Source organism: Fomitopsis serialis, assembly GCF_022376445.1.
Source record: "Fomitopsis serialis strain Sig1Antser10 chromosome Unknown B0H18scaffold_18, whole genome shotgun sequence".
NCBI lineage: Eukaryota > Fungi > Basidiomycota > Agaricomycetes > Polyporales > Fomitopsidaceae > Fomitopsis > Fomitopsis serialis.
Genome location: NW_025954978.1, coordinates 77,843 through 100,115, shown reverse-complemented (window position 1 = coordinate 100,115; position 22,273 = coordinate 77,843). Strand labels below are relative to the sequence as shown.

At 56.8% G+C, this 22,273-nt stretch overlaps 11 protein-coding genes across 11 annotated transcripts; 6 read left to right on the top strand and 5 right to left on the bottom strand.

Annotated features, from left to right (window-relative positions):
• Window positions 1-59: 59 nt before the first annotated feature.
• On the bottom strand, window positions 60-1,746 carry B0H18DRAFT_994811 (uncharacterized protein). The gene is made up of 3 exons (XM_048045283.1): window positions 1,086-1,746; window positions 561-1,032; window positions 60-503 (listed from the first exon to the last, which is right to left on the bottom strand). Exons 1-3 carry the CDS (start codon window positions 1,653-1,655, stop codon window positions 235-237), a joined length of 1,311 nt encoding a protein of 436 aa, XP_047895708.1. The 5' UTR covers window positions 1,656-1,746; the 3' UTR covers window positions 60-234.
• Window positions 1,747-1,792: 46 nt separating this feature from the next.
• Window positions 1,793-4,142, bottom strand: B0H18DRAFT_994803 (C3HC zinc finger-like-domain-containing protein). The gene is made up of 7 exons (XM_048045282.1): window positions 3,876-4,142; window positions 3,672-3,823; window positions 3,258-3,613; window positions 3,118-3,201; window positions 2,955-3,067; window positions 2,065-2,904; window positions 1,793-2,009 (listed from the first exon to the last, which is right to left on the bottom strand). The coding sequence occupies exons 1-7, from the start codon at window positions 4,035-4,037 to the stop codon at window positions 1,968-1,970; spliced, it is 1,749 nt and encodes a 582-aa protein (XP_047895707.1). The 5' UTR covers window positions 4,038-4,142; the 3' UTR covers window positions 1,793-1,967.
• Window positions 4,143-4,384: 242 nt separating this feature from the next.
• Window positions 4,385-5,632, top strand: B0H18DRAFT_855068 (uncharacterized protein; the record flags this gene model as incomplete). The annotated part of the gene is made up of 4 exons (XM_048039641.1): window positions 4,385-4,471; window positions 4,530-4,621; window positions 4,664-4,909; window positions 4,972-5,632. Coding segments are annotated over 4 exons (1,086 nt in total), but the record flags the coding sequence as incomplete, so codon positions are not given.
• Window positions 5,633-6,175: 543 nt separating this feature from the next.
• On the bottom strand, window positions 6,176-6,493 carry B0H18DRAFT_1117085 (ATPase, V0 complex, subunit E1/e2; the record flags this gene model as incomplete). The annotated part of the gene is made up of 3 exons (XM_048033526.1): window positions 6,176-6,207; window positions 6,260-6,348; window positions 6,399-6,493. 3 exons carry the CDS (start codon window positions 6,491-6,493, stop codon window positions 6,176-6,178), a joined length of 216 nt encoding a protein of 71 aa, XP_047895705.1.
• A 384-nt stretch (window positions 6,494-6,877) lies between these two features.
• Window positions 6,878-10,552, bottom strand: B0H18DRAFT_994797 (uncharacterized protein). The gene is made up of 3 exons (XM_048045281.1): window positions 10,261-10,552; window positions 9,451-10,205; window positions 6,878-9,398 (listed from the first exon to the last, which is right to left on the bottom strand). Exons 1-3 carry the CDS (start codon window positions 10,326-10,328, stop codon window positions 6,937-6,939), a joined length of 3,285 nt encoding a protein of 1,094 aa, XP_047895704.1. The 5' UTR covers window positions 10,329-10,552; the 3' UTR covers window positions 6,878-6,936.
• Window positions 10,553-10,681: 129 nt separating this feature from the next.
• On the top strand, window positions 10,682-12,275 carry B0H18DRAFT_994796 (60S acidic ribosomal protein P0). Its single transcript, XM_048045280.1, has 6 exons — window positions 10,682-10,764; window positions 10,817-10,873; window positions 10,929-11,009; window positions 11,062-11,780; window positions 11,956-12,096; window positions 12,149-12,275. Exons 3-6 carry the CDS (start codon window positions 10,943-10,945, stop codon window positions 12,167-12,169), a joined length of 948 nt encoding a protein of 315 aa, XP_047895703.1. The 5' UTR covers window positions 10,682-10,764; window positions 10,817-10,873; window positions 10,929-10,942; the 3' UTR covers window positions 12,170-12,275.
• A 314-nt stretch (window positions 12,276-12,589) lies between these two features.
• B0H18DRAFT_1117082 (NAD(P)-binding protein) lies at window positions 12,590-13,795 on the top strand (the record flags this gene model as incomplete). The annotated part of the gene is made up of 4 exons (XM_048033525.1): window positions 12,590-12,790; window positions 12,853-13,373; window positions 13,431-13,549; window positions 13,608-13,795. 4 exons carry the CDS (start codon window positions 12,590-12,592, stop codon window positions 13,793-13,795), a joined length of 1,029 nt encoding a protein of 342 aa, XP_047895702.1.
• Window positions 13,796-14,494: 699 nt separating this feature from the next.
• On the top strand, window positions 14,495-15,733 carry B0H18DRAFT_873410 (NAD(P)-binding protein; the record flags this gene model as incomplete). Its single annotated transcript, XM_048040286.1, has 4 exons — window positions 14,495-14,695; window positions 14,775-15,295; window positions 15,362-15,480; window positions 15,546-15,733. 4 exons carry the CDS (start codon window positions 14,495-14,497, stop codon window positions 15,731-15,733), a joined length of 1,029 nt encoding a protein of 342 aa, XP_047895701.1.
• Window positions 15,734-16,616: 883 nt separating this feature from the next.
• On the top strand, window positions 16,617-17,824 carry B0H18DRAFT_1103188 (NAD-P-binding protein; the record flags this gene model as incomplete). Its single annotated transcript, XM_048032573.1, has 4 exons — window positions 16,617-16,825; window positions 16,878-17,415; window positions 17,480-17,584; window positions 17,637-17,824. Exons 1-4 carry the CDS (start codon window positions 16,625-16,627, stop codon window positions 17,822-17,824), a joined length of 1,032 nt encoding a protein of 343 aa, XP_047895700.1. The 5' UTR covers window positions 16,617-16,624.
• Window positions 17,825-18,077: 253 nt separating this feature from the next.
• On the bottom strand, window positions 18,078-19,835 carry B0H18DRAFT_994789 (P-loop containing nucleoside triphosphate hydrolase protein). The gene is made up of 11 exons (XM_048045279.1): window positions 19,722-19,835; window positions 19,605-19,670; window positions 19,431-19,541; window positions 19,272-19,366; window positions 19,117-19,214; window positions 18,877-19,062; window positions 18,851-18,855; window positions 18,685-18,812; window positions 18,458-18,626; window positions 18,253-18,405; window positions 18,078-18,199 (listed from the first exon to the last, which is right to left on the bottom strand). Exons 1-11 carry the CDS (start codon window positions 19,740-19,742, stop codon window positions 18,158-18,160), a joined length of 1,074 nt encoding a protein of 357 aa, XP_047895699.1. The 5' UTR covers window positions 19,743-19,835; the 3' UTR covers window positions 18,078-18,157.
• B0H18DRAFT_1083945 (Alpha/Beta hydrolase protein) lies at window positions 19,797-21,072 on the top strand (the record flags this gene model as incomplete). Its single annotated transcript, XM_048031725.1, has 7 exons — window positions 19,797-19,867; window positions 20,015-20,143; window positions 20,191-20,263; window positions 20,318-20,442; window positions 20,491-20,692; window positions 20,739-20,926; window positions 20,982-21,072. 7 exons carry the CDS (start codon window positions 19,797-19,799, stop codon window positions 21,070-21,072), a joined length of 879 nt encoding a protein of 292 aa, XP_047895698.1.
• Between the last annotated feature and the right edge of the window lie 1,201 nt (window positions 21,073-22,273).

Below are 22,273 nucleotides of genomic sequence, written 5' to 3'. Positions count from 1 at the left end.
GCTGAGCACTGATCTGTAGGCGTGATACACGCAGGAAACGGAGTCCCAAGTGAACTCACCAGAGAAAATCTTGCCGCTGTAATTGTGATGCGCAAGGTCTACATTAGTTCTCCCGGCAGTAGATATAGTGACCACTGCGATCGCATTAGCACAAGGCCCTACTTAAATAAATAAGTAGTACAATCGTCCAGAACGTCTGCACACTCGAACAAGTCATCCGAACCTAATACACATTTAAAGCAAACCTGCCTCCCGCAGATCTCGCTGCAGCCGCGACTCCGCCTCGCTGAGCTGCGCCGTGGTCGGCGTGGGCGCCTCGGCGTGCTCGCTGTAGTCGTAAATGCCGAAGACGCGCTCGATGTTGAGGCGCGTCTCCGCGTCCTGCTGCACCTGCTCCGTCGTGTTGGTGCGCGTCGTGGGAGGGTCGGCCGCCCTCCGGATTGACTTCTCCCACCGCTTTACGCGGTAGAAGCCGATGATGGATGCGATGAGCAGGAACCAACCTGCAGAACATTGTGAACATCGTTCTCGTAAATGTCGCGGACAGGAAGAATACGCACCCATTATGATCAACAGGAAGGACATCCAGTCTCGCGAGCCCATGCTCCATTCGGCCGCAGAGATGTCGATCACCGTACCATTGGGCAACATCGCCTGCCCAGGCCCCGTCTTGTGTATGACCTCCGGCAAACCCGTCGTCGCATTCCACAAGATGAGATCCTGGCCCACCCCGCCCTCGCCTTCGTCCTGGGCAGCGCGCATGCGCGACGAGAACCCATACTGGATCATCGTGAGCCCAAGCCCCGCGCGCGAGCCGTACTTGGCAGCGTGCGTGGTGTGCAGGAGGTACGTGAGCACGAAGCCGACGAACTGGAAGAAGTAGGAGACGAATGCGGTCGAGACGAAGAAGATCAAGGAGCCCGTGGGCAGGTCGTCCACGATCATGTCCCCGCCGATGGACATGATTGCCGGCGCCATGACCGTCGTCTCCCAGTACGGCGGCACAGCGTCTGCCTGGGCCTCCTGGTATGACTATAGGGGCGAAGGTTGGTATAGGTCATTCTGGATGTGGAACCCATGCTCACCGGTGGTAGATCGTTCTGCGACTCCTCCGGGACCATGATAACCTCTCCATTCTCGTTTGTCACTGTGACCGGCCGCGCAGGCTTCGCCATCACGTTTGCAAAGACGCCGTCGTTCTCGACCCCACCGCCCCTCGGCGCAGACGCAGCGCTCGCCTCTGTCGGCACCCTCGCATAGTGCTGTGGAAGCAGCACGCCCACCACTCGCCGGAAGAACGACGGCTTTGGCGGCTCCGGAAGCTGGGGCGTCGCAGGCAGCTGGCCGTTCGAGTTGCCGATTTCGTTCGGGAGGGCGAAGGCAGATGGTGATGGCGGGGAACCCGGTGGCGGGAAGTCATACTCGTACTCACGCTCAAAGTCGTACGCCCCACGCGGTGGTTGGGGTGTTCCTGCTGGGGGAAGGGTCGACTCTACGGAGAGAGGATGTGAATTAACAGGGTACCGGTGCGTCAGGTGGGTCGTTTCGTTGGGCGAGTGCTCGTCGTCTTCGTGGTCGTCGAACGCATCCTCCAGCTCCCGGTCTGCATCCGGCTCAGAACGGGGATTGGGGAGCGGTGCGTAGCCAGCAGGCATCGTGAAGAGCGATGGCGGCAGGTATCTGGAAAGCAAGACCAATCAAGCAGACGTAACGAACATGGAGGTGGTAGGAACAGATGCGGTGCAGGCGGGGACGCGTGCCGCGCAAAGCCGCCGCCAGTGTGAAACCACAGGCGTCTCTCTTCTCCAGACATCAGTCGTACTTGCAACAGACACAGCGGGCGCGATGATTCCACAATTGTTATTACAAGACGTCGAGAGACAGCAACCAGCAGAGCAACGAGTGTCCTTCACAGCACCAACGAGAGAAAAACAGCAATAGTGTACACCAAAGATCCGCAATCCAGCTTATCCCAATAACCCTTTCACGTATTTAAGAAGATCCCTTCCCTGGGAAAGCAGGATGATCAGCGCGAAACACGATGTACGAGCCGTAGAAACATACCCCACGACTCTTCACGTCAGCAACCATCGCCTCCACAGAGCCCACCTCCGCCTCACCCTCCTGGGGTAGATCACCCTGCCCTTGCGAAGCGGACGGATCATTCGCCGATCTCCCGCTCCCGTTCCGCCCGTGTCCAACCCGCTGCTTGCGTGCCATCCCATGCCTCATCACCACAGTAAGTACCGCGCGCCAGCCCTCGACCGTGTTCTGGCTGCTTGGCTGCGTGGTCGCAGACGAGGCCGTTGCGCCCTCGGATGAAGGCGCAGGCATGGATGGTACGCCAGTCGAGCGCACGACGTACGGGCAGTATGACCTATGCTCGCGGAGCACGTCGAGTTGTCGGCGTTGCTGAGACCTCGGAGCGTCGCCGTTCGTCTGTGGTGGGGACATGAACGCCCACAGTCCCACTCGGCGCTGACAGAGTGCACAATGCAGGAGGGTGGTGTCCGGCTTTGCGAATACAGGTGCTGGTGTCGAGGCCCGGCTACTTGATTGACCCAGCATCGGGCGAGCTCGGCTCGGTGTCCCTGGCGTAGGCGTGCTTTCTCGCAGAGACATCACGGACGCAGCGCGAGTTGGTGTTCGCGCAGGCGTCGACGGTGCCACAGAGCTTGCGCGAGACAATGACTGCGTGCGTGGCCGCTCCGGGGGTGGGGCTGGTGGCAGGACCGACCAGCCAAACAGCGCCGTGATGATAGCTGCTTCCGTGGGCTGTGGTTCTTCGGAAGCATCGCCATTCTCAGTGGACACGGGCTCGTCTGAGTCCGAGTCCGGAATGGCAAATGTCCGGACACGAACGATTGAGATTGTCGACAGCAGTGATTGTATTTGGGTGGAAGTCTGCGACTCCATTTAGGAGAGTCGCTCGTGAAATGGAAAGCGCTACGCACCATTGGGTGCTTGATTTCGACGTCTTGCATGACACAGTTCAGCGCGGCTGCACGCGACTTGATTTCCCTAGCCATAGCGGCAGGTGCTTGCAATGATATTCTGTATATGGAGTCTGTACCAACAATCAGCACTGTGGAAGCTGCTAGCGCCGGCCAGACCTACCGTCACATTGTCTCGTCTTCCATGGGCAGCCGTCCTTGTGCATATCCACCAGCTGCGCACGCTGCTTCTCGACCAAAGTATTGGCTGTGGAGGGTCAGTCAGTCTGAACCTACCTTCATTCATTCACTCGTCCAACATACCAGCATCTCTGCTCATGCCCTCGCGCCCCGCAACGACCCACGACACGTCGCATATCCCACACACGAGGCGGTCCTTGCCATCATTCACCCAGCCGCACTTGGCTGCGGCCACTGCGTCAATTGCAGCAGGTTTGTTGGAGTAAGTGGAGAGCTTGAACGTGGAGAGGCGTGAGAGGAAAGATTGCATTGAGGACGGGCGGTATTCGGTTGTCGAGGAGGGTGCTGTGGCGGGCCTTTGCGAGTGCCCGAGCTTCCAGGGCAATGCCTGTCTTGTGCGTGTCGCGCTGCGGGTGAGGATCGCAGCTAGGTGCGGAGCGGTTTTCGAAAGGGTTTCTAGTTCGTTCGTGTGCTGTGCACTGCGAAGCCTCCGCGTCAGCTCTCGAACGCGGACGGTGGCAACGTAGGACTACTCACGCCTTAGGCTCCTTTCGTATCCCGTACTTCGCAAGGGTGGCGTATAGGTTCTTGCTCGTTCTCTGCTTCTTCGCTGGAGGCTGCTGCTCAAGCTGCGATGCTGTGGGGGCGACCGCCTCGTCCAGGGTGTGAATCGCATCCTCGAGTTTGCGCTGAAAGAAGGCGTCAACCGCGGCACCAAGGCACGTAGAGCTGTCCACGGACTTTGATACTCTTCTCAGATGCCATAGTAGTGGTGTGTAGCGTCGGCATCGACGAAGACGTCGCAAGGATGATAGACATGTTGGTAACTTGTTCCTCGCTCTGGTCGAGGTGGCGGTATAAGGCAGAGTCTAGAATAGGCGCCTTGTGTCCGCGAAGCGCCATTTGCGCGGTGGCTATGGGCGTTCAATATTCAATACCACCTGGCTTCTGGCAAGTCGAATACGCTGGCTCGCCGCTGTTCTACATACGGCCACCGGTGGACATGGTGGACCTGGGTCTGGCCACCGCCTTTGGTTTTGTGGCATGGCTCTTTGATTTGACCACTATTCTAACTTGACCCATTGTTCAAACGGGACGACGCGTGCAACTAAGGTCCGAATTCGAAGTCAAAGCGTGCAACCACCGAATGTATAAAGCAGCACAGTCTGTCCACCTCGGCCACCCCGTCTTCTACCCACCCTCCGTCTGCCATCATGAACTCTATATCGACATACCAGGAAGGCAGTGACGAACTGACGGTGACTTTCCAGCCACCACTGTTCCTACAAAGACGAGGATGGGTGTTCGATGTGCTCCGCAGGGAAGGGGTCAGCGAGGTAAGTACAGCATGCACGAGGTGGGACTTCCACATCTCACTAGGGTGGACTGCGGCAGGTTCTCGACGTAGGATGCGGTGAAGGATCGCTCATCTCGTGTCTATGCAATCCCGCACCATGGCTCCCGCCACCACCGCGATCGATCCTCGAGTCGTTCGCCACAGTTCACTCAGAGGCCTCTGTCGTCACAAGCACTGTTACAGCCGATGCTGCGCCATTCGCTGCACGTCTGGACCATCCTACAGAAGACTTCCTACACCCCTTGAAAGTCATTGGCCTCGACATCTCTACGACTGACTTGGAGTACGCGACGCAGGCCACAGAGCCGAGCGATTGGCGCTTGCGCTGGGAGCCTCTAGAGGTGCAAATCTGGGAAGGTGGTCTGGAGGTGGTCAACCCGGCATTTGTCGGTGTGGAATGCATCGTCGCGACCGAGGTGTACGCCCTTCCTTCCTCACGTCTCCTCACAGACCCGACCATCCTCACCCTCCTTCATCCAGCATTGAACACCTCCCAGAAGACGTACTTGATCACTTCGCACCCGTCCTCCTCGGGGCATACCAACCCCACCTCCTGCTCATCACCACACCTTCCTTCACCTTCAACGCGCGCTTCACCGCGCCCGACGCTCCGCGTACCGCCCGCTCCGGCTACCCAGACCCCACCCAGCGGACCGATCGCGTATTCCGACACCACGACCACAAGTTCGAGTGGACGCCCGAGGAATTTGCTGAATGGTGCGCGGTCGTGGCGGAGACATGGGGATACGATGTCGAGGTGGGCGGCGTCGGCAGGGCTGCGGAGAAGGACGAATGGGGACGGGATGAGGCGCTTGGGTATGCGAGCCAAGTCGCCGCTTTCACGCGACGAGATGGCGAAGGGTGGGATGAGAAGAGGAGGATGCGCTTCCAGCAAATGTGGGAGGTCCAAGGCTGTGGAGAAGGTCAGCACAGACTCCTGGCCACTCACCAGCATCTCGCGCATGAGAAGGCTTGCCAGCCGTTGCCGCTGCACGAGAGAGGCGAGATCATCAAGCGCACGATGATAGACTCCCGCAGCAACCTAATCCAGCTCGGAGACCTGTGGTGGGAGGAGAGCGTCGCGGTGGCTTGCGGGGGATGGATGGAACTCATGGTCGATGCCATCGCGCAACACGCTGACCTACGGCTAGAGGCATCCAAGGAGTCCATGTCTGAATGGACCGCAGAGCTGAGAGCTGGTTTACCGGAGGACGTGACGTCGCCGAGACTAGAGGAGACACTGGTGACGAGCTACGACTCACCGTATCTCTCGTCGAGCTCGGACGAATCGGAGTGGCCAGTCACGCCGTTTGAGGACGACACACAACCGTCGGAGGATGGGTGGAAGCACGAGGATCCACTTACTGGGCACTGGCCTCACGACGATAGCGACAGTGCCTGGGGTAAAACAGAGAGTGGAGAGCAAGAATGGGGCGCTGGAGGAGGCGGATGGGGCGGCAGTTGGACGACCCAGGACAGTGGCAGTGCAACGTGGTAGGCTTCGAATGGGACACAACTCTAGAGTAGAAGCGACACTGGCGTACGCGAACGATGTGACATTACGACGGCAATATAAATAATACAAATCAGAGCTCCTGCACATACGTCAGCTCAATGGGCTCTATGACACTAGGTGAATCAGGACAGGACGCACCGAACCAAGCCTCGACCGAGGTCGACCGTCTCATATCTCCTTGCCCGCCGCCTTCCGTGGTGCTGGATTGCAGAGTCACTCATCCAGTCCGTAACAAGCAACAGTTCTACTCACTCTCTAGCGGATATACTTGCGCGAGGTAAGTCACCGCCCACATCAGGTAGCAGCACATAAGCGTCAGCATCAGGCTCGTCCGGATGAGTCTGCAGTCCGTAGTCAGTACACGGTAGGTCGTGCTGGTAGTGGGACGTACGTTTGGTTCGGGCCCTTTGGAGTCACAAACCACACAATCCCCATCGCCAGGAGAATGATAGCGAATATGAAGAATACGGGCACCGGGGACGACATGGCGGGAGGTGAACGGACAGCGCTGAGTGACGCCGTCGCATGTGCCGCTTTGGGCTGTTACAGTCGCGCCGAAGGTGTGCATCTACATTAGGCAACCATGTAGTTCGCCTTCGGCAAAGTTTGATACAGTCTATTCCTCCTGACCACGCCAATTGTGTTGGCTACTCTCTTTTGTTTGATTGATCAATCGGGGCTATGATTCACATCTGCTCTAAGACATCGCGATTCTTGTGTGAACAGGGAAACGGGTTGCCTATAGACGCTAGGCTCAAGCTCGTGTCCGGTCACGGACTGGCAGACAGCGGGCTAGTATATGGTATGAGTCACTGAAAACCGCTTAGGAACACGAGCTGAGGTTCTCAACACCACGCAATTATACGCTTGACAACAATGTAGCTGCCAGGATCGGCCCCGAACACACTCGTGAATTGCCCAAGCACCATCTACCTAGATACACCCTTGGCCGCCGTCAACTTGCTCTCCGACTTCTGCTCTTCCCGCACCCGGCTCCTCCTCCAAGCATCCAGCGAGTCCTCCGCCTCTGCCTCGGCCGCCTTCGAGATCTTCACCACGACCTTCGCAGCACTAGCATCGCCTCTCCGGTAGAACGCCTTGATAAACATCTTGTACAGCGGCCTGACGTGTTTACCATACGAAAGGGGCGAGTTGACTTCCGGCAGGTGGACCGGAGCCGGGCCCTCCGCGGTCCTAAATGGCACTCCGTATATTGCACACCCAGTAGGATACCCGATTCGGACGAAATGGTCGAACAGGGCCCGTAGATCCTCGTTGGTAAATCCAGCCGTCCACTGCATGTACGCCTTGACTAAGACGTTGATCGTGACCCGGTCTGGTACGAAACCATGGTGCTCCACCAGCTCATTCAGCGTCTTTACAGCCCTCACCCCGCGGTGAGCCTGCGATCGTGAAGGGTGCTGCATGCTCTTGTGAAGGATGCTGTTCCCGATAGCTGTTCTCGAGCTTGGACTCTGGTCCTCGCACAGTTGGCTATACAGCTGCTTGACAGCGCGCATCCGCCCAGCACGTACGAGTAACTCCAGGGCACGGTGAACAGCAGGGCCATCCCGCACTTGCCGCTGCCGTACGAAGCTAGGAACCTTGATCACAAGCACTCGGGACGGACGCGCTTCCCGGAACTTGACGAGGCGAGACACTGCGGACACGCCCGACGTCGCAAGCAAGGACTTCGCAACCTTCTTCGCGAGACTCGATGCACCATGCCTGGACAGCTGAGTAGTGAGCCATTCCGAGGACGGCGTATCGCAAACGCCCAGCCTGTGACCAAACTCGTGCATGCGCTTCGCATACCGGAACTGCCTGTGCCGCAGTAAGTTCCGAATGAACAACTCGAAGAACGTCGGCAAGAAGTATGTCTTGTCCACCTGTGCGACAGCCTCCACAATGGCCACAGCCGCTTTGGAGTACTGAAAGCGCAACATGTACAGCAAGGTTGACTCGATGACAGAGCGCATGGCTGCAGGAGGACAGGAGGAGGAAAGGTGGCTGAGCATGGCACCGACCAGATCCGAGGTTAGGTGGGCAGAGCGGAACCGATGCCCCCGCCGGACCAGCTGTCCCAGTATCCCATTGAGGATCTTGAGACGTTGGTCGACGGAGAGGGACATATCAAACAGGTACTCCTTGGCTCGTGGTACGTCGCCCTGCTTCGCTAGACGGAGGGCCAGTTCGAGCACGCTGTCATCGGACAGTCGAACTCCCACACGGAGTAAGATGTCCCGAAGCTCGAGGGCGAGCATGACATCCTCCCGGGCGAAGATGGTGATGACGTGGTTGAAGACATCCGTGAGTAAGGCTTCATCCTGGACGGACTCCAAAGTCGCCGAGATCGCCATTTCGGTACCGGACCCAGACAGCAAGAGGGCAACCAGCTGCTCGTGAACCAAAGCGCGCAAGCTGGTGGATTTGGACGGCCCACACTCCCCTTCCTCCCACAGGCGTGCGGTCATGCAGAGTTGGCGACAAGCTTCGACAACATCGCGATTCTTGAGGCGGCCAGCGAGATGCATGAACGACACGCATATGGCACGGGTAGCCACGCGGGGTCGCACGGTGTGATCCAAGCCAGGGAGGGATGACCAGTGCTCCCACAACGCAACCAGCACTCTGTTCAGGCCCTGCACAACCGCGTCGGAGAACGGTACACCAAGGGAGTGGTCCTTGGACCGGATAGCATTCTGTAAGGAAGCCAGCGCGCATATCGTTTGCCAATCGACCACGGCCCCCCACCTGGCATAGCCGTTCGTTATGCTACCCCCGCCGGTGCGTCCAGGACTACTGGCGACGGCAAGGAGAAGGAAGCAGTTCCAGCGGTGTCCGACAGAGTTCTCGTCCAGGTGGTCGGGAGCGAAGACCTTCCGGGCGACGGAAAGTGCCCAAGATGACATCTCATGCTTCGATGCAGCGCTTGCTCGCGGAGTGTGTCGAACGAAGAGTGCATCTCGTAAGAAAGGAACCAAGTCGACGCTGTTCATCGGCTCACGGAGGTGCCCTGATCTATCACCGGACTCGGACATCGCTCTGAATCGGTTAGGCTGTGTCGCAGACCCAACAGCTTGTTCGCTCGGCGAACGCAGCAAACGACGCCATATAGCGTCTAAGACAGCCAGTTTGAGGTCCTCCTGCACTACGGCGGGCGGCCCGAGGACAGCTTGCCAGACGAGGGCCAGCAGTCTGGGTGGACAGCCATGATACCACACGAGGAGCTCCCACAGCCTTTTGGTCGCAACTTGGACGTCTAATGTGACTCGGCTTGAGAACATGGCTTCCAGATACGGGACGTGGATATCGACCGACGGGTACTGGCGAAGGCGCGCATAGTGGGTCTCGACTCTCTTCAACACTTGCGTTAGTTCTGCACTTAGCACTACTCACAGGAGTTAAGTCATAACCGAGATCAAGAAATCAATGGCACTTACAGGCACTGTTGGCTTCAACTTCAGGTGTCTTGAGAGCTTCGATGTCCATACGCATTAGCCAATAATGATCAGACGTATTCAGCGGAAGCTCATGCCCGAGCTTGTCCCTCGCAATGCGATCCACCATGACCCAGTGCGAACGATAAGAAGTGTCTGTCATGCACCCTGTCAGATAGTGTCCGTACGCAGAACGGTATGGTCGATGGAGAGCGGACAGCGAGAGCGATCCGAACAGCCTGATAAGGGCGCTGTACTCTTCCGGACGTAGAGAGCCGAGAAGCTTTTGAGCGCGGACGGAGTGATACAAGGAGCGGACACGAGTGACGGAGAGGCGACCCGCAGCTGAGCCAGTGATATTCGTAGCGAGGAGCACTCGTAGATTGTCAAGAGGAGAAGGGTGTAATGAAGCTTCGTGCGTGCGCGTGCGTCCGGGTGCCAGAGGTGCAGGAGTGGAGTCGGCGTGCTGATGGAGGCTGTGGACACGGTCGTCCGCGTGAGGACTTGTACGCGCCGCCTGTATATCTTGGGTAGAGACTTTGATATGTACACGGGGTAGGCTGAATGCCCCGGGCGCTGCAGCAGACAACGTCGTCGCTGCCAGCTCGCTGGGTGACGCTGGGATGATAAGTCTCGATGATCGCGCCCCTCTGGACACTGAGCGCGCCAAGATCGACGCGGCTCCTGCAGAACGGGAGAATCGATGTTCTCTACCGAAGCTAAGGAATGGTCGTAAGTCATGGAATGGATAAGAGGCCCTGCGTAATGGACAGTCTATAATCGTGTTGTGAGTCAAAGCACTGCAGAACGCACCGTCGTGCTACAGCAGCCCTAACGAAGCCGCCCACGTCTCGGACGGTTCGATGGCACCATCGCCACATTCCATTGCAGCTCCCCAGCTGCCCGTCTTGCTACGATGGTGTGTACGCTGCCCGGCCACTGAGACGTGTCAAGCGTGTCTGAAGAGGCAGACGCGGTCAGCGCGCCAGAATACGCAACAATCACAACCGCCGCCTGCAAACCAGGTCGCCAAGACAGTCGAGAAGAAAGCAGAGAAGGCACTCAGGCAGACCGTGCTCGCAGTAAGTCCAAACTTCAAGGTGAGTCGGAGTCGGCCGTGCCAGCAACCAACGAGCGCTTGAGCAAGATGCACGTGGCAGAGGGTCACGAGAGCCTGACCGGTCAATGCCGAGATGTAATCAAACTCTAAATGAGAAACTGCAGCCACCGCCCGCCACGACGGCATGCGCGACATCGAGAGGCGCGTTCCACACACACTCACGACCAGTCGCCTTGAAAAATCCTTTGGCACAGCAGGTGAGGCTCGCTGGTGTTGAGCGTAGCGTGCACAGCTAACAAGTCAGGGCAGAGGTCATAGGGAGGCGCTGATCCCCACGACATACCTCACACCACACACTCAACTCCTGTGAGTAGTCAGTATACGCGTGCATTCAATGCATATGATTTACATTGGCTTATAGCGCAAGCAATCACAATGGGTGCCACTCGCGCGCAGAAGGAACTGTACTTCGCCAAGCTCAAGGACTTGGTCGCCAAGTATCGTACGTCTATCATCTTGAGTTCATATGTACCTCCCATGAACCTGCGAATTAGCCTCCATCTTCGTGGTCAATGTCGACAACGTCGGTTCCAACCAGATGCATCAAATCCGTGTCGCGCTCCGCGGCAAGGGCATCGTCGTGATGGGCAAGAACACGATGGTTCGCCGTGCCCTCCGCTCCATCCTCGCGGAGTACCCCCAGTTCGAGCGTCTGCTCCCTCACGTCAAGGGCAACATCGGTTTCGTTTTCACTTCGGACGACCTCAAGGAGATTCGGGAGATCATCACGGCCAACAAAGTGGCTGCCCCCGCCCGTGCTGGTGCGCTTGCCCCCAAGGACGTCGTCATCCCTGGCGGTAACACCGGTATGGAGCCGGGTAAGACCTCCTTCTTCCAGGCTCTCGGTATCCCGACCAAGATCGCTCGTGGTACGATCGAAATCGTGACCGACGTCCAGGTCGTCACTGCCGGTACCCGTGTCGGCACGTCCGAGGCGACGCTGCTGAACATGTTGAACATCTCGCCGTTCACCTACGGTATGTCGGTCGTCCAGATCTTCGACCAGGGCAACGTCTTCACTCCGGAGGTCCTCGACGTCTCCGAGGATGAGCTCCTCAAGCGCTTCATGTCTGGTATCACGACCATCGCTGCCATCTCGCTTGCGCTCCACTACCCGACCCTTGTGTCCGTCATGCATTCACTGGTCAACTCTTACAAGAACCTCCTCGCTGTCTCCATTGCTACCGACTACACTTTCGAGGGCTCCGAGAAGGTACGTCACTCATTACACTTTGAAGGAGAGCGTCCAAGGATGCGTATTACACTTAACACTGAAAATGCTGAGCGTCTGAAGGACGTATGCTGTCCAAACAAGATTTCTGTTATCTGACGGACTATGCCTATATCGTCTTCTATTATCAATTGCGTGACTCACTGTTTTCCCATAGATCAAGGAGGTGCTTGCCAACCCGGAGGCTTTCGCTGCTGCTGCCGCCGCTGCGGCCCCTGCTGCCGATGCTGCCCCCGCCGCCGCCGCTGCCGACGAGCCGGCCAAGAAGGAGGAAGAGGAGGAGTCGGACGACGATATGGTATGGTTCTGATATTCTCGCCGCGGCACATTGACTCACCGTTGCATCACAGGGCTTCGGTCTCTTCGACTAGACGCTATCTGTACGCACGCTATCATGCTATGTATCGTCGCACGCTCAAAATACGGCGCGGGTCGCGCCCGTACTACTGTATCGACTAATCCACTTCGTTCGAGCTTCGACGGTCTGAGTGTGAGAAAGCTACGGAACAACGGACGACCTTGACCCCGGCCGCGATGCAAGCTTTCGACTTCGGGGATATGATATGTGAGCTGAGCCAGCTCATGACGCATTCAAATATGGCCACGAGGGTACTTGCCGCTCCGTACGAAGCCGTATCGGTCAGGCGGTCGACATTTACTCCCGCGAGAGAACTGGTCCCATTTCTCATTGTTTGCCGTTGTATGATCCAATCCACTCCTGGTTTATAGGGATCGGTGTCGTCGCTCACTCGCCCTCAACTTTCTCCGTCATCGCACTCTCCTGATCCACGATGCCAGCAGTTGCCGCAGGTAGAGTGCTCGTCACCGGTGTCAATGGGTACATTGGTATATGGGTTGCCCGGGTGCTGCTCGAGAAGGGCTACACTGTTCGCGGCACTGTCCGTTCTGAGGGCAAGGCGCAGCACATCCGCCAACTGTTCAAGCCTTTCGGCGAGCAGTTTGAGATGGTGATTGTGCCCGATATCACCAAGGTACACTGGTCTTTGATCCGGTCCATCTAGAGACTGTCCTTATTGACGCACATGCATGTTAGGCCGGGGCATTCGACGAGGCCGTCAAGGGCATGGACGCCGTCGAGCATACCGCCTCCCCATATCACTTCAAGGCGGGCGATCCCAACGAGCTCATCGTGCCCGCCCTGCACGGCACGACGCGCGTGCTCGAGTCCACGCTCGCGTACGGCAGCTCCGTCAAGCGCGTCGTGATCACGTCGAGCGTTGCGGCCGTGCTGGAGGCGAAGTCGACGCCGCGCGTGTTCACGGAAACGGACTGGAACGACGAGTCCGTCGTGGAGGTGCGCGAGAAGGGCGTACACGCGAGCCAGGCGGGCAAGTACCGCGCGAGCAAGACGCTCGCGGAGCGGGCGGCTTGGGACTTCGTCGAGAACAACAAGGGGAGCATTGGCTGGGATCTGGTCGTGCTCAACCCGCCGATGGTGTTTGGCCCGGCTATCCATGAAGTGGGCGCGCCCGAGGCGCTCAACGAGAGTATGCACAATTGGTTCCATAGTGTCTTCCGTGGTTCGCAGGACCCGAAGCAGCTTGGAACGTTGGGGTATGTAGTCCTCAGTTCTGGTTCCTATGGTTGATTTACTCGGTGATGGGGGTGTAGGATGGCTTGGGTTGACGTGCGCGACCTCGCCGAGGCGCATGCGCTTGCCATTGAGAAAGAGGAGGCTGGCGGTAACCGAATCATCATTGCGTCTGGTCCCTACAAGTGGCAAGACTGGAGTATGTACTGTCAAGGATCGTGCCACACTACGGCGCTGACGTGGCCCTGTTATTGTAGTCAATGCTTCGCGTGCGGCGGGTGCGCCTGCGCCGCCCGGCGACCAGTCCTACGACCCAGCGAAGGCCGTGCATATGTTGAACTTCGATCACTCGAAGAGCATCAAGGTGCTCGGACTGAAGTATCATAGCATCCAGGAGACCACCTCGGACATCGTGGGGGACCTGAAGGCCAGGGGGTGGCTCTGACTCTGAGCTGAGCATGCATGTTTGGGTTATTGGAGATTGGAAGGGCGGAGTTGTCGTTAACTATGATGTAGCATTAGCACCGCGCAAATGGAGGCACGAAGCCGTGCTTAGCAGTCCGAGGAATTCACGGGTTGCAGAGTCTGAACAATCGATCGAAGTTGCATTTGAGTGGGACCTCCGAGTCCGCTGACCGTTTAAACGTTTATCCTTGGTCATCGCGCTCACTGCGACACTGCTGAGCATCCGGTGGATGTCATCCACACGAGCTAGCGTTGTATTGCGGTTTGAGACCACTTCTGCTCCAGGTGGGGCCATCCCTGCGGGTAAGTTGCCATGACTCGCATACAACCACGTCGAGCCAGTGCAAGATCGATATCAGTGCAGTCATATGCATGTCAGGACTTCAGAGCTTCAGCGCTTCGCTTGAACTGACGGCGGCGGGAGTAGCGGGTTGCCTGCGGGTTGCTTATCGTGATTGTATATACGTTAACGTTCATCTGCGCGGTCCCACCGATGGCCCCGAGGATCGCAAGCGGCTCACATGCCAAATGGAATGGCGTAACTTGCGGGCTGGACTTGTATATCACTGGCACACGGTCAGAAAGAGAGGGACCGCGTCCAACTTTCACATCCCCCCTCGCCCCCTGTATCCCCAGCCTCTCTGCATAACACCGAAGCTCCAACGAATCCACGTTCATTATGGTTGCAGTCCAGGCAGGAAAGGTGCTCGTGACGGGCGCGAATGGATTTATTGCGATGTGGGTCGTAAAGTCTCTCCTCGACCAGGGCTACATCGTCCGTGGCACGGTACGCTCGGAGAGCAAGGCGAAACACGTCCGCGAGGTGTTCTCTCGCTATGGCGATAAGTTCGAGGTGGTCATTATTGACGACATCACGAAGGTACGTCCGTTTCTGCGCACGCGCGAAGCCTTATACACTTGCCCGTTCGAAAGCACGCTGAAGCGTACTATCTACACAGCCTGGAGCGTTCGACGAGTATGTCAAGGACATCGATGCTATCGAGCACACCGCGTCGCCCTTCCACTTCAAGGCGAACGACCCGGACGAGCTCATTATCCCCGCTGTGCACGGTACGACGCGCATACTGGAATCCGCGCTCGCACACGGCAAGAACGTGAAGCGCATCGTCATCACTTCCTCCACAGCTGCCGTGCTCTCTATACAGAGCACGCCGCGCACATTCACGGAGGCAGATTGGAACGAAGCCGCGATCCAGCTCGTCCACGAAGAGGGTGCGAAGGCACCCAACGCCATGAAGTACCGCGCGAGCAAGACGCTCGCGGAGAAGGCCGCCTGGGAATTCGTGGAGAAGAACAAGGGGGTCTTGGGCTGGGACTTAGTCGTGCTGAACCCGCCGTATGTGTTCGGCCCCGCCATACACGAAGTCGGCGCCCCAGAGGCGCTGAACGAGAGCATGCACGACTGGTTCCACACAGTGTTCAAGGGCTCGAAGACGAAGGAGCAGCTGGCGTCCATCGGGTAGGTGATCTTGACTGTAATTCGAAGTGCCGTAATGAATCCTGTTGACGCGTTCCGTGTATGCAGATCATGCTGGATCGACGTCCGCGATCTCGCGGAAGCGCACGTCCTCGCGATCAAGAAGCAGGAGGCAGGTGGCGAGCGGATCATGGTCTCGGAGGGTCCCTACAAATGGCAGGACTTCGGTGCGTCAGACCGGTTCATTTATGCTTACGATACACCTTTGAATCGCAATGCCGTTGGACCACAGTCGACGCCGCACAGAAGTTCTACCCCAATGTCTCTCCACGCGATGAAGCCTACAACCCCGCGAAGGCGACCCACCAGATTCAGTACGATACGTCGAAGGCCGCCAAGGTGTTGGGAATCAAGTACCACTCGATTGAAGAGGGCACCAAGGACATGGTTGAGGACTTCAAGGCCAGGGACTGGATCTAAAGACATGGACTTACATGCAGAAGGAAGACCTAGAAACTGATTCGGAGTGTACTTTCTGATGTTTGTGGGTGCATTGAACAAAGGTGAAGATGCGCCAGCTGGAAGCATACTAGCATTGCTGCAGCAGCTAGTCAATGAAATGTCTGGAGAATCTTGTCAGTCTGATGGGCACAGTAGAGGGGATACACTTCGTTGACCAGTCCGGCGGGACCAATAGTGGTACTGAGCAGTGTCAGCACGCTGCTGCAGAGTCCGAGTAATTGAGGAGGGCTACTAAGTGGCTGCAGCTGTGATGACAGAATTCATACACGAGATCGAGTGCGATCCGGACCATCGCCGCCGCCGGTACATCCGCGAAGCATAGCGTGAATTCCTGATGCACAGCAACCGGTGCTACGATGCTTCAGAGCAGCTCTGTCACAGGCCGATCACGTCGATCTCAGCGATTCGGAACACAGGTCGTTGACAGATCGCGATGCGCGTGGAGGTTCCAAGCAAACTCTGAGCAGAGCTCGGCGCATGCGTCTCCTTCCGGCCACCAACCGGTCGTCCTCAGCTCTACTTCGTGGGCTGATGGGACGGGCGCTTGCACGGCAGCAGGTACGCCCGCATACGCAACGCACCTCCGCGGGAAGGACTTGTGCATCCATCGGCACCCACCCGTCTGTCCGAGCGGGTCATCGCGTTCTCCGGCGTCCACTGAAACCCCCCCTCCGAATGGACTTCCCGGCTATTCAATGCCTTCAATATCAAGTTTTGCGGTACATGCACAGTTGAAGCCTTGGCCAGCGCGTGGGCAGCATAATATATAAGCGGCGCGAGGTCTGTGTATCGACTCACCAACTCAACGACCCATACAACTACTCCATACGATTTAGTTCTCGCCTCACCATGCCAGCAGTGACTTCAGGGAAGGCCTTGGTGACCGGAGCCAACGGCTTCCTCGCCATGTGGCTCGTGCGCAAGCTGCTCGAGCGCGGCTTCTCCGTCCGAGGGACCGTCCGCTCCGAGAACAAGATTGCACCGCTCAAGCAGGTCTTCGCCGAATACGGCGACAAGCTCGAGTTTGCCATCGTCGAGGACATCGCCAAGGTACGCGCGTTCCCTCTGACCACACGTAGACACTCACCTCAGCGCCCAACAGGAGGGCGCGTTCGACGAGGCCGTCAAAGGCGTCGATCTGATCCAACACACGGCGGCGCCCGTGCACATGAACGCCGTCGAGCCCGACGAGCAGATTATCCCCGCAGTGAACGGCACCCTGCGCATTCTCGAGTCCGCGCTCGCATTCGGGACGTCCGTCAAGCGCGTCGTCTATACCTCCACGTGCGGCGCGATCCGCGAGCTAGGGACGACGCCGCGGCAGTTCTCCGAGGCGGACTGGAACGAACGTGCCGTGACGGAGGTGCGCGAGAAAGGGCGCGAGGCGGCCCAGCTCGTGAAGTATCAGGCGAGCAAGGTGCTAGCGGAGCGCGCCGCGTGGGAGTTTGCCGAGAAGAACAAAGGGAAGATGGGGTGGGACCTGGTCGTGTGCAACCCGCCGTGGATCCTTGGGCCGACGCTCCAACCTGTGAGCAAGCCTGAGGAGATGAACGAGAGCATGAGGATCTGGTACCAGGGGTTCATCAAGGGTACGGACCATCTCGGAAACCCACAGAAAAGGAGTTCTTCACGACATTTGGGTGTGTGTTGTTCGCGAGGTTACGAAAGTTGCTGACGAGGTCTGGTGCAGAATGACCTGGATAGATGTTCGCGACGCTGCAGAAGCCCTGATCATCGCCGCCGAGAAGGAAGAGACAGCTGGCGAGCGTATCATCATTTCAAGTGGACCTTGGAAGGGCCAAGACATATGTGAGTGTCCTCAGATACTATGGGGCAGATGGACTGACTATGACCCTCCCAGTGAACGCGGCTCGGAAGTTTTACCCCAATGTACCTGTGGGAGACGATACATACGACCCTGCGACGACGACGCACCTCACGACGTTTGACACTTCCAAGGCCGACCGACTGCTCGGTCAGAAGTATCTCACTCTCGAAGAGTCGACACGTGACATCCTCGAGCAGTTCAAGAGCAAGGGGTGGATCTGAAGAGCGAGGAGTCAGTTGTACGAGACATGTTCACAGCAGAGTGTACAATACCGATATGAAGTTGTTATTTATCACCAGGCTACATATTGTGTCTTGACTAGGAACTGCAAACGTTTTTCTCGGACTTCAGGTTGCGACCGCTAGCAAGTGCGTTCGGTCATCGCCGACCAGCTCTGCGCGCACCCGCGTCCGGATCGCTGTGAATGGTCGAAGAACCTACAGTTACAGGCTCCCGCGCCGGTCATGGTTAGGAACGAGCCAACGGACTGAAAGCAACGGCTCGGCTAATGCTACATATGGATATACGAGGACAGTCCCAATACAAAAAAATCGTCAGTCATCGAAGCCAGACATGTCTATATCATAGAAGAAATGCTGCACATCTGGCTCAGTACCACTTGCGCCCAGACATAGCATAGTGCACGCACCTTGTATAAGCTCATGACCTTGACGACCCACGCCTCAAGATGGAAGATCTTCTTGTTCCCGACCCGCATGCGCATCTCGTATATTGCGGCCCAGTGCATGATGTCTGCCTTCAGACTCTCGTCCACCTGGTCGACAACCCGGTCTGCGATCGTCTGTTCGCCAAATCGTTTGTCAACTATTCGCTACAATGAGGAAGGAGCATACCTTGAGGACAATCGTGGGCGGGATGCAGTGGCTGAGGAGTTCGTACAGTTTTGCGCGGACGTCCATCACGCGTTGTGGGGACTGTTCTTGGACGATCATGTCCGCTACTTTATGGCAGTATGTCTCCCAGTCGGGCTTCGCGATTGTCAGTGGCTTGTCGAGGTCAGTACTGCGCAATGCATCAGTGAATTTACCCCAGGACGCTCTTGTAGTGGCAGAGTACTGACGATTGCATCTTGAGTGCTTCAAGGACGAGAATGGCTTTGCGGAGGTTGCCGTTTGAGTCCTCGGCGATGTCGTGCGCGATCTTGTCTGGGACGTCGAAGCCCTCCTTCTTGCCGACGTATCGTAGCACCTCGATCATCTGCACCGGGAGGGACATGAATGAGGCCCATCAAGTCCATTGTGACGGCGACACCTCACCTTGTCCTCATCCGGTGCTGCGACTCTCATAAGGAGGCACCGACTCTTGATGGGTGCAATGAGCCGTGACGTTGAGTTGGCGCAAAGAATGATTCGCATGTTAGACATGTACTTCTCCATCGTACGACGAAGAGCTGCTTGTGCATCTCGCGTTAGTGAGTCCGCTTCGTTGATGATGACCACTGCAAGTGAATGTCAGGGTCCATATCGATGTGTCAAACGATCAAATGGTGGACCTTTGAATCGTTGTTTTGCACTCATGTCTACTTGCTGAGTTTGCGCAATCTCCTTCAAGAGCTCCTGAATTACCACTCGGTCATAATTTCCAACTTCACTGTGGTCGAAGTGTGTCATGTCCTGCAGGAATGCGATCACTCGATGCGACACTGACCTCGGTGTTATCTCGATATGGAAGTTGCTCTGCACGATGTTCACGTCGAGTTTCCGCTTCGATGGGGTCAGGAAGACTCGTTGGTCAATTTTGAGCTATTAAAATGTCCTGCATTGAGTATCACAGTTGTTCGAAGAATAAACATATTCAGACGCACACCTTCTCTACACCTTTCCCAAAGAGCTCACGCAGTGTGCAGGCGATCCTCGTCTTCTTGCCCGCCCCAGAGGGGCCGTAGAAAAGCATGTGCGGAAAGTCTCCAGAGGCCGCCTGATCAAGACATATTCGCGAGTCAGCGGAAAAGAAGTCTATGTTCTGGGAGGATTTACTGACTAGAGCGCGAAGTCGTGCTGAGAGGCCCGCGTGATAGTGCAGGTCGTCAAGGATGCGCGGTCGGTGCTGCTGCGAATGAACATCCACAAGAGCTAAGAGTATAACGTGCACTCGTACCTTATCAACCCAAAGAGACATGACAGGTCAGAAGAGAGTTGGTAGATTTAGGAGCTGCTCGACTAGGTTTCCGCGATGTGGTTGTGGCTGGGTCGTGGCGGTTGGAGCCAGACGCGTTCCGTCACGCGTGACACAACGCGTCGACCGTGAGACGCTCGGGAAGCCAAGCGCCCACACATCGCAAGTTGGCAAGTAACTTAACTCTGTCCAGTATCCACGTCTTTTACAACAATGCGATTGCTATCCTCAAGGGTTCTGCAACGAACTGTCAATATCATATAATACTCATCGAGGTCTTGCGGCCGATATCTCTCGCATTTGGCAGCCGAATTAACAGCGCCGGTCAACCTGCAATATGACAAGCTTGTGCCGAAGGATGGGAATGCGACGGAGAGACCGCTGGTCATCTTGCATGGCCTGTTGTACGTTCGCAGCATCTTCGCCGTGTCATTTTTCTCATTGGGTGAAGCGGAATGAAGAGGAACTGGCTTTCACTTTCGAAAGCATTCCTCCGGGACCTAGACAAACCAATATACGCGCTAGTGAGTCACATACTTGCGCACACCCATCTCACCGTCGAACTTAAGCAGGTATAGGATTTGCGTAACCACGGGACCTCCCCTCATGCGCGACCCATGAACTATGCCGCCATGGCTGTAGACGTCTTGCACTTCTTACGCACACACTCCCTCACGAATGTCTCTCTGCTCGGTCATTCGATGTGAGTGCCCGGCCGAAAGGTTGCGCACGTTTCTGATGTACTCGGAAGGGGAGGGAAGGTTGCGATGTCTGTTGCGCTCAGCCCCGAGTGCCCACAGGACCTCAAGCACCTCATTGTTGCGGACATCTCGCCCGCGAAAGGTCCCCTCTCGCCGGAGTTCAGCGGATATATTGAAGCGCTGAAGAAGATCGAATCTAGCCAAGTGACGAACCGGAAGGAAGCACAGGACATCCTGAAGCCATACGAACAAGTAGGACACGCGTCATGTATTGTGGGCTTCGTGCTGACTCCATCAGGATGCAATGACCCGCGCGTTCCTCCTCACGAACCTCAAGCATCAGGGACACGAGCATCTTCCGCTCGAATTTCAGATACCCCTGGAGATCATCGGCGACAGCATACCTGATATAGGCTCCTTCCCGTATGAACCCGGTGAGCGGACTTGGGAAGGCAGCACGCTCTTTATCAAAGGCACGAAGAGCAAGTGGGTCACTCCCACCGAGCCAGCAAACAAGGGGGATATCTAATGTTGGATCTAGGTACATCAACGACCGTAACATACCCGTCGCTAAGCAGTTCTTCCCGAATATGGTGCTGGAACATCTGGAGGCCGGCCACTGGGGTGAGTGAGATCAATACATCGGTCGTTCTATTGTGCTTAACATTGACAATCGCTAGTACATGCCGAGAAGTAAGTGCGATCTTGACGATATATCATTCAACACAGCTGACTCCTGATCGTTAGGCCGAACGAGTTCAAGCACTTGGTGACGGACTTCATTAGGACACGACAGTAGTCCATAGACTTTGAGTGGTGTGCAGCATGACGTTGAGTAGAGTGCTGTGCCGTGTGGCTTCCTACGTTACCCTAGCCGTGCTATTGGGACGGCAGGCCGAGTGGATTGGCATGTGCGTACTCAGTTCTTGTGCTCCGGCCGTGCTTCTCGTTGTTCGAGATTGCTGTCCGTGCCCTTGCGCTATCTCCCTGAATCTGAGATCTGAGATATCTGGACGGTGCCATATGCAACGAGTGTCGATCCGGCTGACCATAGAGCGCGGCGACAATATGTATGTACCACTACAGGTGTGTACACATATGCTGAGAGAGTATGCAAGCTCGGATTCGGTAGCTACTTGTCCTCATACGCTGTCCTTCATTCGCGCTGCCCACTCGTTCAGACAGGCTGCCAGTTGACCCCGATGTCGGGTAAGTCGAGGATTCTGATCTTGACTAGCACAGCTTGGACCAAGTCAAGATCGAAGCTGCAACGTGTTGGGGCGGACGGTGTCGTCAGCCTCACGGTCGCCTACTTCTACGCTACCGGCTTCCCTCCTCCCTTCTCCTCGTACTCTCATCGAGCCCGTGAACGCCTTCAGCAGTCCCGGTCATGTTGAACCAACGGTACTTCCGCTTCACACTCTCACTGTTCCTCACACTCTGCCTCTGTATGGCCCATGGCGAGTACTTCGACTTCCTCGAGCCTCTCGCACACTTGGTCACGCCCGAGGCTCGGTACATGTCCAACGGCATCCTGCTCTGGATATTCGTTCACTTCGGCTTAGTGGTGGTCTTCTTCGGTCTCATCAACGTCTACGTGGGCTACCTCCGGCTTTGTTATCGGTTCGCTTGGTTCGTTAGAGGGCGTGTCGAGGTATGTCACCGCGCCTATGTGCATTGAGTTTCTCGTAACCTCACCCATCTAGGAATGGGTCGCCGGCATTCATCCTCAACGCCAGCGCCAGGTTGACCTTCCTAGGCCTGCTTGCGTCAGGGTAGCCACTGGCACTGACCATGTCGCGGAACTGGTCGCCAACTCCGCTTCTGTCTCTC

Coding starts and splice junctions, on each gene's coding strand:
- B0H18DRAFT_994796 (XM_048045280.1), top strand. CDS start 10,943: ATGGGTGCCACTCGCGCGCAGAAGGAACTGTACTTCGCCAAGCTCAAG. Junction 11,010..11,061: donor GGACTTGGTCGCCAAGTATC/GTACGTCTATCA, acceptor CCTGCGAATTAG/CCTCCATCTTCGTGGTCAAT. Junction 11,781..11,955: donor CTTTCGAGGGCTCCGAGAAG/GTACGTCACTCA, acceptor GTTTTCCCATAG/ATCAAGGAGGTGCTTGCCAA.
- B0H18DRAFT_994797 (XM_048045281.1), bottom strand. CDS start 10,328: ATGTGGCGATGGTGCCATCGAACCGTCCGAGACGTGGGCGGCTTCGTT. Junction 10,206..10,260: donor AGGGCTGCTGTAGCACGACG/GTGCGTTCTGCA, acceptor TCCATTACGCAG/GGCCTCTTATCCATTCCATG. Junction 9,399..9,450: donor AGTTGAAGCCAACAGTGCCT/GTAAGTGCCATT, acceptor TCCTGTGAGTAG/TGCTAAGTGCAGAACTAACG.
- B0H18DRAFT_994789 (XM_048045279.1), bottom strand. CDS start 19,742: ATGTCTCTTTGGGTTGATAAG. Junction 19,063..19,116: donor TGCAAAACAACGATTCAAAG/GTCCACCATTTG, acceptor ATTCACTTGCAG/TGGTCATCATCAACGAAGCG. Junction 18,406..18,457: donor CGCCCACGATTGTCCTCAAG/GTATGCTCCTTC, acceptor TTTGGCGAACAG/ACGATCGCAGACCGGGTTGT.
- B0H18DRAFT_994811 (XM_048045283.1), bottom strand. CDS start 1,655: ATGCCTGCTGGCTACGCACCGCTCCCCAATCCCCGTTCTGAGCCGGAT. Junction 1,033..1,085: donor CGCAGAACGATCTACCACCG/GTGAGCATGGGT, acceptor TCGCCCCTATAG/TCATACCAGGAGGCCCAGGC. Junction 504..560: donor CTTCCTGTTGATCATAATGG/GTGCGTATTCTT, acceptor AATGTTCTGCAG/GTTGGTTCCTGCTCATCGCA.
- B0H18DRAFT_994803 (XM_048045282.1), bottom strand. CDS start 4,037: ATGGCGCTTCGCGGACACAAGGCGCCTATTCTAGACTCTGCCTTATAC. Junction 3,824..3,875: donor CATCTGAGAAGAGTATCAAA/GTCCGTGGACAG, acceptor GCCTTCTTTCAG/CGCAAACTCGAGGATGCGAT. Junction 2,905..2,954: donor TCGAAATCAAGCACCCAATG/GTGCGTAGCGCT, acceptor ATGGAGTCGCAG/ACTTCCACCCAAATACAATC.